Source organism: Zootoca vivipara, chromosome 3 (assembly GCF_965207765.1).
Source record: "Zootoca vivipara chromosome 3, rZooViv2.hap1.1, whole genome shotgun sequence".
In the NCBI taxonomy this organism is placed as follows: domain Eukaryota; kingdom Metazoa; phylum Chordata; class Lepidosauria; order Squamata; family Lacertidae; genus Zootoca; species Zootoca vivipara.
Genome location: NC_142586.1, coordinates 95,733,527 through 95,748,117, shown reverse-complemented (window position 1 = coordinate 95,748,117; position 14,591 = coordinate 95,733,527). Strand labels below are relative to the sequence as shown.

General features: G+C 45.1%; 1 protein-coding gene across 2 annotated transcripts in view; it reads left to right on the top strand.

Annotated features, from left to right (window-relative positions):
- Nucleotides 1–11,509, top strand: part of HHAT (hedgehog acyltransferase) — a 165,195-nt gene extending 153,686 nt beyond the window's left edge. For both annotated transcript variants that reach the window (XM_035111262.3, XM_088666723.1), the window contains exon 12: nucleotides 9,917–11,509. In XM_035111262.3, the coding sequence (XP_034967153.3) occupies nucleotides 9,917–10,008 (92 nt within the window). In that variant the 3' untranslated portion in view covers nucleotides 10,009–11,509. The remainder of the gene's footprint in view (nucleotides 1–9,916) is intronic.
- Nucleotides 11,510–14,591: the final 3,082 nt, after the last annotated feature.

The following is a 14,591-nucleotide window of genomic DNA, read 5'->3' as shown; positions in this document are numbered from 1 at the left end:
GTGGTGTGGTGGATGACAATGTTGTGTCAGAGTAAGATTCAACTGCCCATCCATTTGGCCAGTGCGGTGTAGTGGTTAAGAGCGGTAGACTCGTAATCTGGTGAACTGGGTTCGCTTCCCCACTCCTCCACATGCAGCTGCTGGGTGACCTTGGGCTAGTCACACTTCTTTGAAGTCTCTCAGCCCCACTCACCTCGCAGAGTGTTTGTTGTGGGGGAGGAAGGGAAAGGAGAATGTTAGCCGCTTTGAGACTTCTTCGGGTAGTGATAATGTAGGATATCAAATCCAAACTCCTCCTCCTCTTCTTCTTCTGGATGTGGAACTGTGGGGGGGGGCACCATCTTGTTTTGCTTCAGGCAGCAAAATACCTTGAGCCAGCCCTCTCCATGCTGATCATGTAAAAGCTTGCTTGGTATTTTATGCTGCTCAGGGAAGCAGGAAGCAGAGGAACAGAACAGTAGCTTGACAGCTTTTATTGCTATGTTGCAAAATGCATGCAATTAATAACAGAAACACTTTCATTGGGAGCAGACAAGCATTTCTATAACTTGGGTGCAGTAAAAGAACTTCCTCTCAGATCACCTGTTAGTACAGAAAGGCTTCTAAAATGATCGAGTCGGTTTCTGTTCTTTTATCGCAGTATAGTCCTGCCGCATCAACATCTATGTGAACTGGTTTCACGAAGCATTCCCTGAAATTTGACATTCCAGTCATAAAATTGGCAAGTTGCAGTTTTTATTTAATATTTACTGGTTGCCAGAATGTGTTACGATCAAAATTCTTGAGGCCTGCTTGTTCTCAGGATCTCCTTTCAGACACGAAGGATACTCTGGGAGCTCAGACTCGGCATAATGAAATGCTAAAACTCGGCATTCTCTCTAAATCTGTTGTGACAATCCAGTTTCATGCATGGCAGTACATTAAATTATCAGGACTTCAGTCAAATGAACAATGCTGATTGCAGAAAGAGAGAGATCCTGTCATTATCTGGGAAAATTACATTGATTTTGCATTTACACGGTAAACGGTGCAAAGCATTTTACATTTAAGGCTATTAGAATTTATGAGGAATGATTGATGGCGTGCCTTGGGTGACACTGGTCCACACTTGAGTATAAACACTGCAAGAAATAATTGGATGGACTGTTATCCCCACCCCAAATGGATTAAAAGCTATTCTCAGGGTCTTTCTAAAATGCAAATGGGTTTTGTGCTGAATTTTTATAGCAGGTAGCCTACCTCAGTCATAATGTGTGTGCCATCACACACACACACACCCCAAAAAAACCAGAGGCAGGTGGTAAATGGAAATATTAATACGACAAGAAACTGTTGCAGGATTGCAGTCTAAAGCAGGCTTCCTCAAACTCGGCCCTCCAGCTGTTTTGAGACTACAATTCCCACCATCCCTGACCACTGGTCTTGCTAGCTAGGGATCATGGGAGTTGTAGGCAAAAAACACCTGGAGGGCTGAGTTTGAGGAAGCCTGGTCTAAATCAATGGGAACATTAACACATTCTGGGTGTTGCACAGTTGGTCTTCATGCTTATATATCTAACATGCAAGCATCCTTTGGACGAGAGACCAGTTGTAGCGCTGGGTGCAATAATCCACTCTGGAAACTGCAGAGTGACTGGGTTAATTTCCTGGACATCTGAAGAAGCTCAGAATAGGGTCCAGAGTAGGATGCGCTCCTAAGCCTTGTTACATAGCCCTTGCTGCTGGCATTCCTGGGGAGCTATCCAGATTGGTTCTTAAAATGGAGTAGCAGCTCCTCCTCATAAAGCTTTGCTTGTTTATAAGATTCCTCGCATGCCCTGCACCATAATAATGCAATATTGAAGAGAGTTAATGCAATTTGCACCACATATGAAAGAGACCTGTTTTATTGCAGCTGGGGCAGATGAAGCCATCTGGTTTCACTGCTGAGATGCACAATGGTGTTTCTTCTCTCTGCACTCCTCCCAGCAGTCATCTTTGTGGCTCAGTCGTGGTCTGCCCATAGGCCTGGTGCCTGAGGATAGCTCCCCACAGAGCACATCTCTGAGGATCCTGACATCTTCTATTCTGTGCATGTGACCGAGCCAGCATAGATGCTGCCGAGACAGAAGCGTGAACATGCTACCAAACGAGCATGCCAACTATTACTGCTAAGTGTGGGGTAGAGCAGAGCAACACTGTCGCTGGTTATTTATCAGGCTGGCCAGATGCAAAAGAAAACAAGGCTCCTGCCCCTCTAATTGCAGTGTGGAAGAGCATGTCTTCGGAACACCCTGCAAGCTGCCTTAGACTATGTTAGACCATTGGTCCATCTAGTTCAGTATCGTCTGCAGTGATTGGCTGTGTCTCTCCAGAGTTTCAGGCAGGAGTTTCTCCCACCCCTAGTTGTAGATGTGGAGGAAGATTGAGCCTGGGAACTTAGGTATGCGAAAGAGATGCTCTACCACGGAGCGTGTTGTGCAGATGGGGCCACAACGATCTTGCTTTGTACTGTAAGAGCTGTCTCTTCTTCCACTTCATCCACTGTCCTAGAAGCTAATACGCCTCTGCTGTAAATTCATTTGTCAGGGAATAAGATAAAAGGAGAACTTGAAAGTCCATTTTCTCAGAAACATGGCTGGCATATTCCCCTTTAGCATTTGAGTTTGCCTTGTTTCCATAGCCTCCGTGATTCTGGAAATACACCGATAAAGGGCTGGTTTTGTTTGTACTTCTTCTTCTTCTTTGACTCATTGCTGCAGGGCTGTATTTCCCCCCCCCCCAAATTTATTTCTATCTGTTGTTGTTTAGTCGTTTAGTCGCGTCCGACTCTTCGTGACCCCATGGACCATAGCACGCCAGGCACTCCTGTCTTGCACTGCCTCCCGCAGTTTGGTCAAACTCATGTTCGTAGCTTCGAGAACACTGTCCAACCATCTTGTCCTCTGTCGTCCCCTTCTCCTAGTGCCCTACATCTTTCCCAACATCAAGGTCTTTTCCAAGGATTCTTCTCTTCTCATGAGGTGGCCAAAGTATTGGAGCCTCAGCTTCACGATCTGTCCTTCCAGGGAGCACTCAGGGCTGATTTCCTTCAGAATGGATAGGTTTGATCTTCTTGCAGTCCATGGGACTTTCAAGAGTCTCCTCCAGCACCATAATTCAAAAGCATCAATTTCTATCTGCATCATTCAAATTTTATCGGTGCCTCTTCCTGTGATGTACATAACATAATGCAGGCGCTTGACTGTGCAGTCTTGCAAATCTCATCTACCCTGGCCCTAGCTTTCAGACAATGTTTAAACTCAAATTAAGATTTAAAATGTCAGGAGCAAGTGGGGCAGATGAAAACTACTGATTCTCGCCTCTTCCCCCCCCCCCATTTTTTGGGCAACTGAAAAACAAACAGACTCCTGGCTGGTAATCAGCGTTGCTGACAGCGGAGGTCAGAGTTAGATCTGCGTTTTGAATTGACTATTACAGCAAGTACAAATAGAAAAGAGAAAATAAGGCATCAAGTCAGCTGCATCATCATGCCACCTACTGTTAACTCCCCAGCCCCCAGCGTCCTTTTCAGCCTGCAGGGGAAAAAAAACATTATTGATCACAGATTGGTTAGGATTTGGGCTCTTCTCTCCTTGCGTAAATCAATTACCAAAGCAGCTTGTTTAAAGCTGAGCTTTCTCAAAAAGCTGTGGAAATTTTAATGGAAACCTCTGAGCCCTGCACTCTGCGTCTCGCTTGCTCCGCAGTCCTCCCTGCATTAATTTGCACGTACCTCTCGAGCCTGGAAAAGAAAATAATGACAGCAAGGCATTGTTCTTTCAAGTAATCTCCCCGTGGCAGCATAGCCATCTGACAAAGCACCCAAAAAAAGCCCAAAAACGATATGGGGGCAAGTTGAGTGCTGGATGTCATGCAGCCTGGGGTTTTGCTTTTTTTCTTGAAGTGCTTGCTGCTTTATACTCTGCTGAAGATCTATTGCCTGCCACAAATAATTGGGGTGTGTGTGTGTGTGCAGAATATCCCAGTCCAAGTTTTGCAACATCGATTCACTGCAGGAAATGGTTGTTTTCAATTACTGAGCTACTTTTAGCTCTGGCAACGGCAGCAGCCCCTTTGATCACATGTATGGTTTGATGCACAGTTGCCGCCTGCATTGTGCAGAGGATTCAAATGAAAAAGGAGCTTGGGAGCCAAATGTCATCTTTAATCCTTGGCAGCATAAAATAGATGCTGGGGGGTGGGGGGGTTGGCAAAGTGGCATCTTCTATGCACCATGCAGATATATATATGTGTGTGTGAGAGAGAGAGAGAGTCAGCGTGGTGGTGTTGTGGTCAGAGTGATGGGTCTGAGAGACCAGGGTTCGAATCCCTACTCAGCCACGAACTTCACTAGGTGACCTTGGGCCTCTCATCCTAGCCTACATTAGAGGGTTGCTGTGAGGATGAAATGAGGTGGGCAGAACCACACATATGACCCTGAGCTCCTTGGGGGAAAGGTGGGATATAAATTTAACCCATTTATTAAATTTAAATTAATTATACTGCTTCGAGTAGGGAATAAATTCTTGTTCTTATACATAAAGGTAGCATCACACACGCCCAGAGAGTTTGGGATTGTGAGCTAAGTTTTGCATATCCTGACCAAAACTCACTTTTCTAAGTGGATTTCCCCCTTCCCAAGAGCAGGATCAGGTTGGTGGTAAAAAAGGTGATTCCTAATGTACCCCCCCCCCAAAAAAAAACCCTTATTGTTCCTAGTCAAAGACAACCATTTTCTATTCATAAGCAGAACACAGCACTCAGTGGATACATCAGTAGATAAAAAAGAATTCAAAACAAATACAGTATGACCTCAATAGCACCCCTGCATATCAGATCTGGGCAGCCTTTGGCTCTCCAATTTTTCCAGGTCCTATTGCTGTAACAAACCAGAACCAAAATAGTTTCAAAATGTAAACAAGTGTGTCCTGACTTTTAAGGTCCCAGTAAATAAATTTGGCCCCCAACCAATTAATAAAACTCAAAATGTAGGGGTGGAATAAGACCTACTCAGAACAGACCCATTCAAATGAATGGACCTAAGTCCTTTAATTTTAATGGGTCTATTCTGAGTAGGACTAGTGTTGAATACCACTATGGGTATTTAATACAGCAATTAAATTGGAAGGAACCATGTGTTCCCATCACCTGCAACCTAATTTTTTTCTTTACTGGTCCAGAGAGCTGCTTCCAGTCAGAGTAGACAATGCCGGGTTAGATGAAAAAATGGCCTGAATAGAGCAATGCAATGCAATAAATAACTGGAAGGCGCTGAGAGATGTTTAGAGCCAACATCTCTTTGTTCCTTTGGGGCTTGCAATAGAACCAAGCTGCATCAACCATTTGGACACTCTGCCTTTTGTCTGTGTGGGGGGTGGGGGTGGGGACAATGTTGCAAAGCAATCCTACCAAGCGCTGCTACTATTGGGCCAAAGGAGCACGCTTTTATTGAATAGCCCAGAAGTCTCTAATGCAGGAAAAGTTCTATTAAGAACAATTGAAGTTGCATGCAATTGCTCAGATATACTCCACAGATGCTGCAGTGCAGGGAAATCCAAAGCCCTCATTAGAATGCTGTTGGAATACTTTCCCCATTGCCCGCTGTATCCTAATGAGAGCTGAGACTCTCCCTTGCAACAACGCTAGACCTCCTTCCTCAAGCTGAGCCAAAGTTTCTCAAGACATTTTCCAGAGAAAATTATTTGAGATTCTTTCCCCCCAGAAGAAAAAGAAGAACCTCAGAATGTTCCTACTATTTTCTGGGGTGATGTCATGGACTGGCTGGATGCAGAGGAGTGGTGGGAGGCCCCAGCTGGGGAACCTCCCCCCCCCAGGGAACCCTGGGGGGCGGGGAGAAGGCTCAGAGCCAGGGGATTAGTGGGGGGATGACGACAATGCATGGTCAGAGGTAGAAGACTAGGGGGAGGAGGTGTTGGAAGATGAAGAGGCAGCAGGGTTTAGTGAGCAGGAAGATGCTGAGACAGAGAGCAGTCTAGACTCAGAGGCAGGAGGGGGGGCAGGAGACAGAGATGAGTCAGGCTGCTGAAGAATCCAGAGAGTCTCTATGGAAAATGAGCGAGAGTCTCTATGGAAAATGTTTATTGAATATGTGGGGGGGGGGAATTGTGTACACTTGAAAACGTTGGCAGCATTAAGATAAATTCAACAGTGTAAATAAGTTTTGATGGATGTAATAATGGAATACTGAATGGTTTAGTTTATGTAAAATATGCAGGGATATGCAAAATGAACCATGGAAAGAGATGAAGGGAAGTCATTGATATTTTAAGGATGTTTAAATGAGTATTCTAAATTGCAAAACAGAAAATTTAATAAAAATTATATATAGAAAAAGAATCCAGAGAGTCTCCCCGTCCTGCTACGACCAGCTCCCGTCCCCCCTGAGCTCCCAGAACACGCGGAGGGGAGATGGGTTGCATGCAGACACCGTCTCTGGCTGTTTGGGAAAAACTCTGGAGAGGAGGAGACTTAGGCAGCTGTGGGAAGGCAGGGACCTTGAGTCCTCACAACTGGCTCATTGGGGCAAGACCTACTGGGAAGAGTTTCTGTGGTCACTAGCTGAGATCACCTGAGCTGTTTGGGTTTCTATGAATGAAGAGTTAATTTCACTGGCACTGGTGTTTTTATTGCTGACCGTCTCCTGACTCCAGCTCCTGACTTGCCTACATGCAACTCCGCTCAACTGACCCACGTGCAGTTCCTTGCTGTTTGTAATGCAAGTGTTGCAACTCTAAAGCAGAATCTGGATTCCAGTTTTATGATTTCTGAAGGAAATTGGGAGACAGGGGGCTGTACAGAACCGGCACATTCTTGTTGGTTTTGCTTTGAGCAGCAATGATCACAAATGCTTTCTTTCCTCTCGTTTTGCTTTCCCTACTTCCCTGAACATTGGGAATTCCCATGAGCAGCATTCCCAGAGTTAGTTTCCTTTCAAAGGGGAAAGTTGTGCCGTTTTTTGCAATATACCAGCAGAGCATAATGGAAGGAAACAGGCACTCCTTACCCACAACTACTAGAGCACACTCATGCCCCAAGGCTTTGCCTTCAGTCTCAGTTAACTCCAGCTAGAAGTTCAAAGGGTTCTCATTTGTTCAACCTTTATTCATCCCAAACTCCTCTTTTTCATCTACGTGTCCAGCAAAGCGCATATTTTTGAGACTTACACCAGTGCATGTATATTGCCCAACAGTGCTTTTTTCTAGAAAAAGAGGTGCAGGAACTCCCAGCTTTTTTTAGGGGGGAGTCAAACAAGCAACATGTTTTTGGGAGGGGGGAAATGCTTCAACGCCCGATTGCTCCACCACCAGCATCGCTGCGGAAGCAAGTTCCAGCTGAAGAAAAGCCCTGTTGCCCACTCAGAGGACTATGCACGGATATTCAAGTTAAGAAATGTTGCTCATGTTTTGCCAACATCCACAATCACTCATTTAACTCACAGCGTTATGCTAGCAACTCTTGTTCATTCAAGGACATTAATGTCATCTGATTTTCTTTACAGTATGACCTGTCTTTCTAGCTCACTTTTGAAACACACAAGGTAGCTAACATCACTTTTAAAAAGAAAAGTATACTTTTCTACACTTTCCCCTAACTTCTGAACACTTGTTTTGTTTTTGCAAATTAAAATGTTTATAGAAATCCAGGTAGAGGCAAGTGCTTCAAGAAGAGCTGAGAATGTGAGGAGGAGAGAATGTGACAAGCAGACTCCAATGATGTCACTGAAGAATTCAGCTTCTCTGTGATGACCTGCATGTCATCTTGTACCCTTCTCTATAATCAGATAATAAGAACACACGAACCATTCATTTACAGCAGTCATTTCAAGGGTGCTTTGGCCTTACCTAAATCACAGAGTCCTTGCACATCTCGGCAACAAAAACCTGTAATGATGCATTTGATATCAAGTCTTAGTGGAATGAAATTCTCTCAGTGTTTCTTGAGAGCTGTGTTCTTTCCGTCTTCCTCTCTTTCCTACTCACCCTGATGCCCACTATCCAGAGATGGTTTAAATGAAAGGGCACCTTATTTTGCTGCACTTCCTTCCAAAGCCTGGAGCATTCTGCCAAAACCGAAAAGAAGGTCATCTGATTAAAAAAGAAAAGTCACTCTGAGCTTAACCTTCCTTTTTCTTTTTAGTTCTCCATTCAGACAAAGATAAAAGAGAGAGCTTGAAATGAATCAAAGGCATGAGGCAGCAGGGCCTGGTGGACTGAGCTCATATCAGTTCAATTAGATGAATAGGCCCGGAGGGCTAACTTGAGCATCTGCTAAGATGATGCTGGGTAGCATCAGGTCTGCTCCAGGCATCCTAATTCATCAGAGGAGCCATCCTTGATCGGGCCAGTGGTCCATCTTAGTCCAGCATCCTCTTCTCACAGTGGCCAACCAGATGCCAGAGGGAAGCCCCAGAGCAGAACCTGAACACAGTAGCACATTCACAGCGACTGGCATTCAGGGGCATATAGCCTCTGACAGTGGAGGTGGAACATAGCCAGCCTGATAGCCTTCTCCATAAATTTATCCAATCCTCTTTTAAAGTCATCCAAGTTGGTGGCATCACTGCCACTTGTGGGAGCAAGTTCCCAGGCTATGTTGTTTCCTGTTTTCGCCTGCCCTGAATCTTCTAGCATTCAGCTTCATTGTACATCTATGTTCTAGTGACATGACGTGTGTGGGGGATGGAACTTACCTCTTTCCACCTTCTCCACATCTTGCATAATTCTAAACACTTCTCTTATGCCTCTTACTTGCCTTTTCTCTAAACCGAAAAGCCTCAAATGTTGTCAAAAGCAAATTAAACCAAGGCTAGCCTTATGCATGAGGCGATAGTCTGGGGATAAGGAGCGATTAGGACAACAAATGGGACGTGGGTGGCGCTGTGGGTTAAAACACTGAGCCTAGGGCTTGCCGATCAGAAGGTCGGTGGTTCGAATCCCCGCGACAGGGTGAGCTTCCATTCCTCAGTCCCAGCTCCTGCCAACCTAGCAGTTCGAAAGCACGTCAAAGTGCAAGTAGATAAATAGGTACCGCTACAGCGGGAAGGTAAACGGTGTTTCTGTGTGCTGCTCTGGTTCGCCAGAAGTGGCTTTGTCATGCTGGTCACATGACCTGGAAGCTGTACGCCGGCTCCCTCGGCCAATAACACAAGATGAGCGCCGCAACCCCAGAGTCGGTCACGACTGGACCTAATGGTCAGGGGTCCCTTTACCTAGGACAACAAAACACCAAGGGAAAATCTTATTTGTAAATGAGTGTGTTCCCTCCCTCCTTTCCTCAAATGAGAATTAGTTTTAGAGTTTTTTAGGGTTGCAGTTAGGAGTTATAAAATAGACATAAAATAGGCAGGCTGGAGTGAGAGTCAGAGAGCAGCATTTGAGAGCAATGGTTGGGGTCTACTTAAGTCCAAGGCTGCTGTGGAGAAGCCACAACCTCTTGGGGTGTGAATGCTGTGAATCCCTCCATCATAAGCTCAGGTTGTATGGATGTGTAAATGAACTATATATCACAAAGAGAAGCCTCAAATGTTGTACTTGTCCTCCCAGGGGAGTTGCTCCTCCATTCCCTTTATCATGTGGGTTGCCATTTTGTGAACCTTTTCCAGCTCGACAGCATCTCTTTTTTGAGGTGTGGAGACTAGAACACTAAGTATACAGTATTTCAACTGGGAGAACGCCAGAGATTTGTGCAACAGCATTGCAACACTGACAAGTTTTCTTTTCAATTCCTTTCCTAAAATGATTCCTTGCATGGCCTTTTCCAGAGCTGCCGAATACTGAGAAGTTGCTGAGCTGGTGAGCTTTGCTTCTCTGTCTCATTCACTGGATTCTAGTGCTCTGCATCTGCCTAATATCTCTCTTGTTTCTTCTATTCACAGGCTGGCCATGGGTGACATTCTCTGTTTGGGGATTCCTCTATTGCTACTCTCATGTTGGGATTGAATGGCAACAGACTTACTCCAGGCATTAGCAGGTATTTGAAGGGATGCCCTCTAGACCTCTCAAGAAGGGACCTTTGGCCTATGAACCCCATCTTGGATCTCTCAGTGTTCAATGCCATACCAGTATCCTAGTGTATCCTGAGGAGGCGTGGTAATTTCTCATCCATCTGCATTTGCCAAAGCCAAACCCTTTGAAACTCTGGAAGTCATTGTAAGATACATTTGGGGGGGGGGCGTTAAATCAATGCTAATGTTTTTAAAATGTATTTGTCTCTCAAGATGCTATTTGTAGATCATAACTATTTGGAGATATGTTTTTAATGTGGATTTTTTTAAAAACGCACACATGGGTATGGGGATGTGAGTGATCTAAACAACTGAGCCTCTTGAGCTTGCTAATCGTAAGGTTGGCAGTTCAAATCCACACAGCGGTGGTGAGCTCCCATTGCTCTGGCCCACCTCCTGCCAACCTATCCGTAGCAGTTCAAAAGCATGCCAGTGCAGGTAGATAAATAGGTACCACTGCAGCAGGAAGCTAAACAACGTTTCTGTGCGCTCTGGCTTCCGTCATAGTGTTTCATTGCACCAGAAGCGGTTCAGTCATGCTGGCCACATGACCCAGAAAGCTGTTCGCGGGCAAACGCCGGCTCCTTTGGCCTGAAAACAGAGATGAGCATTGCACCCCATATTCGACTAGGGGCAGTTTCCAAATTCGACTGGATTTAACCATCCTGGGGTCCTTTACCTTTACCTTTACCTAATGTGGATATGTATGACTATATAATCTGGTAAATTCCCAAGACCCAGCCAAAGTTAAGCATGTGAACCGCCCTGAGGAACGGGTGTAGGGCGGTATATAAATTCAATAAATAAATAAATTTTTGAGATTGGAATCCTAGCAGGGGGTAGGAAAAGGCAGTTTATCCACTTTCATTCTCCTTCCTCCCACCATTTTTGGGGATTGCCATGAAGGTAATATTGGCAAAAATAAAAAATACAAAACACCTCCAAACAGTGTTCTAGTACCATTTTTACATCCCTCGCCCTCAAAATCCCAGGAGTAAATTACCTGGAAGCAGGATCCTTTGATTTTCGAATTTTTGAAGAGAAGACGATTTTTGGATACTGTTATCTTTCGTTACTCGTTATTTCACGTGTTTTTAGGAGGGAAAAAATGTTTACAGATCCTGTTGCGATAATATCTTGTACTGATTTGGTCTTTACCCCCCCCCCCCGCTTGTTGCATGTCGGAAGGTGTGAACTACCGAGTGTCTTGGCTCACTGTAAGACATTTCTCATGACATGTTAAGCCAACCCCTTTTCGCTGCTGCACCAGGCTGCACTAAACCATAGTTTGGCTTAGCATGTCATCCAAACAAGGCTTATATATAAAGGCTTACAACTAAATCCAGAATCGTTCATTTGGAATCACATTCACAGAAGAAGGTTGAAAATTTGAGTAAAAAAGTGAAATGAAAGAGAAGAGGTTGGAGAAAGGATTAGGGCTGAATAAAAGGTTGGTACAGTAAATAGTCTCAGGTTATTTTTTAATTGATTGACACTGTTGTAGCAAAATGGATGCAATATAAATGTTTAAAACCTACCACAAAACCTAGTTTGAAAGCAAGCCCATACCTTTAAGTATTTACACCATCAGCCCATCTGCTCTTAGGCCATGGAATAAAAATGACAGAACCTTGGCCCAAAATGGCATGCTAATAGGACTCTATTCTGGCCTACTGCTTTCTTCACTGACAGCTACTCCTTTGAGGCCAAGGTTGTGAATCTAACGGAGATAATTTGTTCTTTTGGCATGTGAACCTCTGGCCTGTGTCACCTCTCTTGTCTCCATGTGACATCTCCATCTGGCTGTTGTGTACTCAGGAATTAGAGTGGCAATATCATTTCACCAAAAAAGCATTTATGAAATTCCTAGAGGGGCACATCAGAATTCCAATCTGGTAAATATGTGTGTCAGCAAACTGGTATTGGGAATAGGGTGGTCACTTCCGCATTGCCCCCCCCCCAAAGAGCACAGTTTTGCATATAATTTGCTTGACTCATCTGCAGAAATGCAAATTTAGAAATAAATTTAATCGAAACAGAAATGCATTTCACCATAGAAGGGAAGACTGTGAGCTCCCTGTTTGCTCAGTCTGCCGTTGAAGTGTTTCTCACAGTTGATGGGCAGCTTTGAGGCCCTCATGCCCTTCCTAGAATTCTTTATCTTTAAATGGCAGTGTCAGGGACTGGATTCAAGAGGAATGTTAGGGACCCCCCCCCCTTTCTCCTGAACCTTCCCAAGAACAGTATAGATTTAGAACAGTGGTTTGCAGAAGGTCATAGTTCAGAGGCTGTAGAGGGGAGAGACTGGAAAACAGTGGAGGAGGAACAGCAGGAAGAAGAAGCACCAGGGGAGAGACAGCGGATAGACTCAGTGTCTTTGGAAAGCATTCCTGACCCCCCCCCCCCCAGGACCAGACGAGCATTGAGGATAGTCAGACAGAAAGCTCAGATTAGCTGATGCAGGCATGATGTAGAATAGGAGAGACAGAGGGGGTGGGACCTTACTCAGAGCAACGCCATTATTGTAGGAAGACTGCATTCCTTCATTGCTCTCTGTGAAATATTCAATAAATTGCTTGGTAAGAACGTTTATTGTTTATCTGCTTCTTGGCTGCCACCGTAGGAGGGATCGGATTCCCTGAAGCCTGGCAGGCAGTTGGAGCAGGAAGTCCCTTGAATAGAGGAGAGGCCTGTCGCCTCATAGCCCTTCAGATAGAGCGGGTAGTCCAACATGCCCTCAAGGCCTTTCTTGGCCGCCCTCAGCAACATTTGACAACTCTCTACCCACACCAGTAGCACTGCCTTCCCAAAGCTGCATAAGGAGGTGGTCTTTAGGAAGGTGGCGTGAGGGCTCTGATAGGATCCTAGGGTTCTCCACACTCCTTGTTAGCACTTTCCCATCCTTGGGAAGGGGGGGGGGACTCTAAGACCTGCCAGAGCCTTGCACCTCCTTCTCAAAGCCCAGCGCATCTCTCAGCCAGCACAAGGGCGGGGCGCATCAAATTTTGGCAGCAGGAGGGCTGGCAGGGACATCAAAATTTGATACGTGAGACGAGCCTGAGATCCAAGCAAATCTCTCCATTGCACTACTCTAGAAGAGCGGCAGACTGCTGCAACAAGTTAGCATAAGGCAATTGCCATTTTGCAACAGTTCTATTGGTACAATCAGACTAATTGGTGCGCTCTCTCATTCTGCCTTGATTACAAATTGTGCACTAAGCTTTGCCCCCATATCGGTTTCACATCGGAGAATGAAAAGCTTCTTAGTTTGACTAATCTGCTCAAAGCAGGTCAAAGCAGGGCGGAAGCTTAACTTCTTTAAAAAGAAAAAGAAATCCATGAAATAGTCAATTATAACAATAGCATCATGATGTTCTTTTTGCTTGAGTATACATCAATTTACATATGCCCTGAACTTGGTGTTTCTGATTTGTTCTGTAGGTCACTCGATTATGCAAATTTTCCCCAGAACTTTGGAGCAATGCTTTTTTACAAAACTTCTGACTAGTTTGCCATTAAAGCCCACCTACCTAAAGGAGTCCGTATGGCAGTAGAGAGAGTGCTGAGCAAGGACTAGGAGACCTACGTAGTTCAAAGGAAGAGAACCCTTTTCAGACCAAGGGCCACATTCCCTTTTTCTCAACCTTCTGAGGGCCACATGCCAATGGGTGGGGACACGGCAAAAGTGGGAAGGAGCAACAGAGGGAGGATGCCCCCCAAAAGGGGGAATTGTCCATTAGCCAATTTCCTTAGTGAAAAGTTGTAAGCTGATGCAAAGCAAGAAATCCAACACATATTAATATGTGAGATGCATTTGCATTACAGAAAATATTTGTGCTGAAGGCAAATAGAAGGCACCCCTGAGCCTTGAGGAAAGCAGGACCTATGTTTCTGTAAAATAACACAGCCTACACTCTTAGGGTAACGAGGCTGCCATCTTTTCTTCTTGTTGGGATTTTTTTTTTTTAACACTGAAATAAAAATACTGCCGGTTAGGTGCGCATGGCTCCCATAGGCCTTTGCCTGCGGACTGTGTTACGTCAGGCTGCCTAACAAGATGTGTCCCCAGCTGAACGCAGGGATGAATCACCTACAACTGGAGCTTATTATGGATGGATCATCAAAACTGGTGTGCTCCCTGCCTTGGGGCAGGCCGTGACAGCTCCCAGCAAGCAAGCTTCTTGGAGATGTCACTTCGAGACCCAGGAGAAAAGGAGTGAGGCGAGGAATGCACTCTGATCGTAGTACGACAGACACCCGTTGGGGCCAAGCTGTAGAATGATGTTGTTTTCATATCACTCGTACATTCACCTGCCCTTTGGAAAGAGGAGAACCTCAAATGCCATCTAGCCCAACCCCCAGCCAATGCAGGAAATCCATTGCTGTAGTATCATTCAGCCTTTGCTAACAAGAACCTGTAAGGCTGTAGATCTCTTTCTGGACAGGGACATTAAGAGCAAGTCCTTATCGGTCACCTTCTCATGGCAGCTTGATTAACAAGAGCTGAATCCTGGAGGTGCCTCGAATGAGCAACTATTGACTAGTG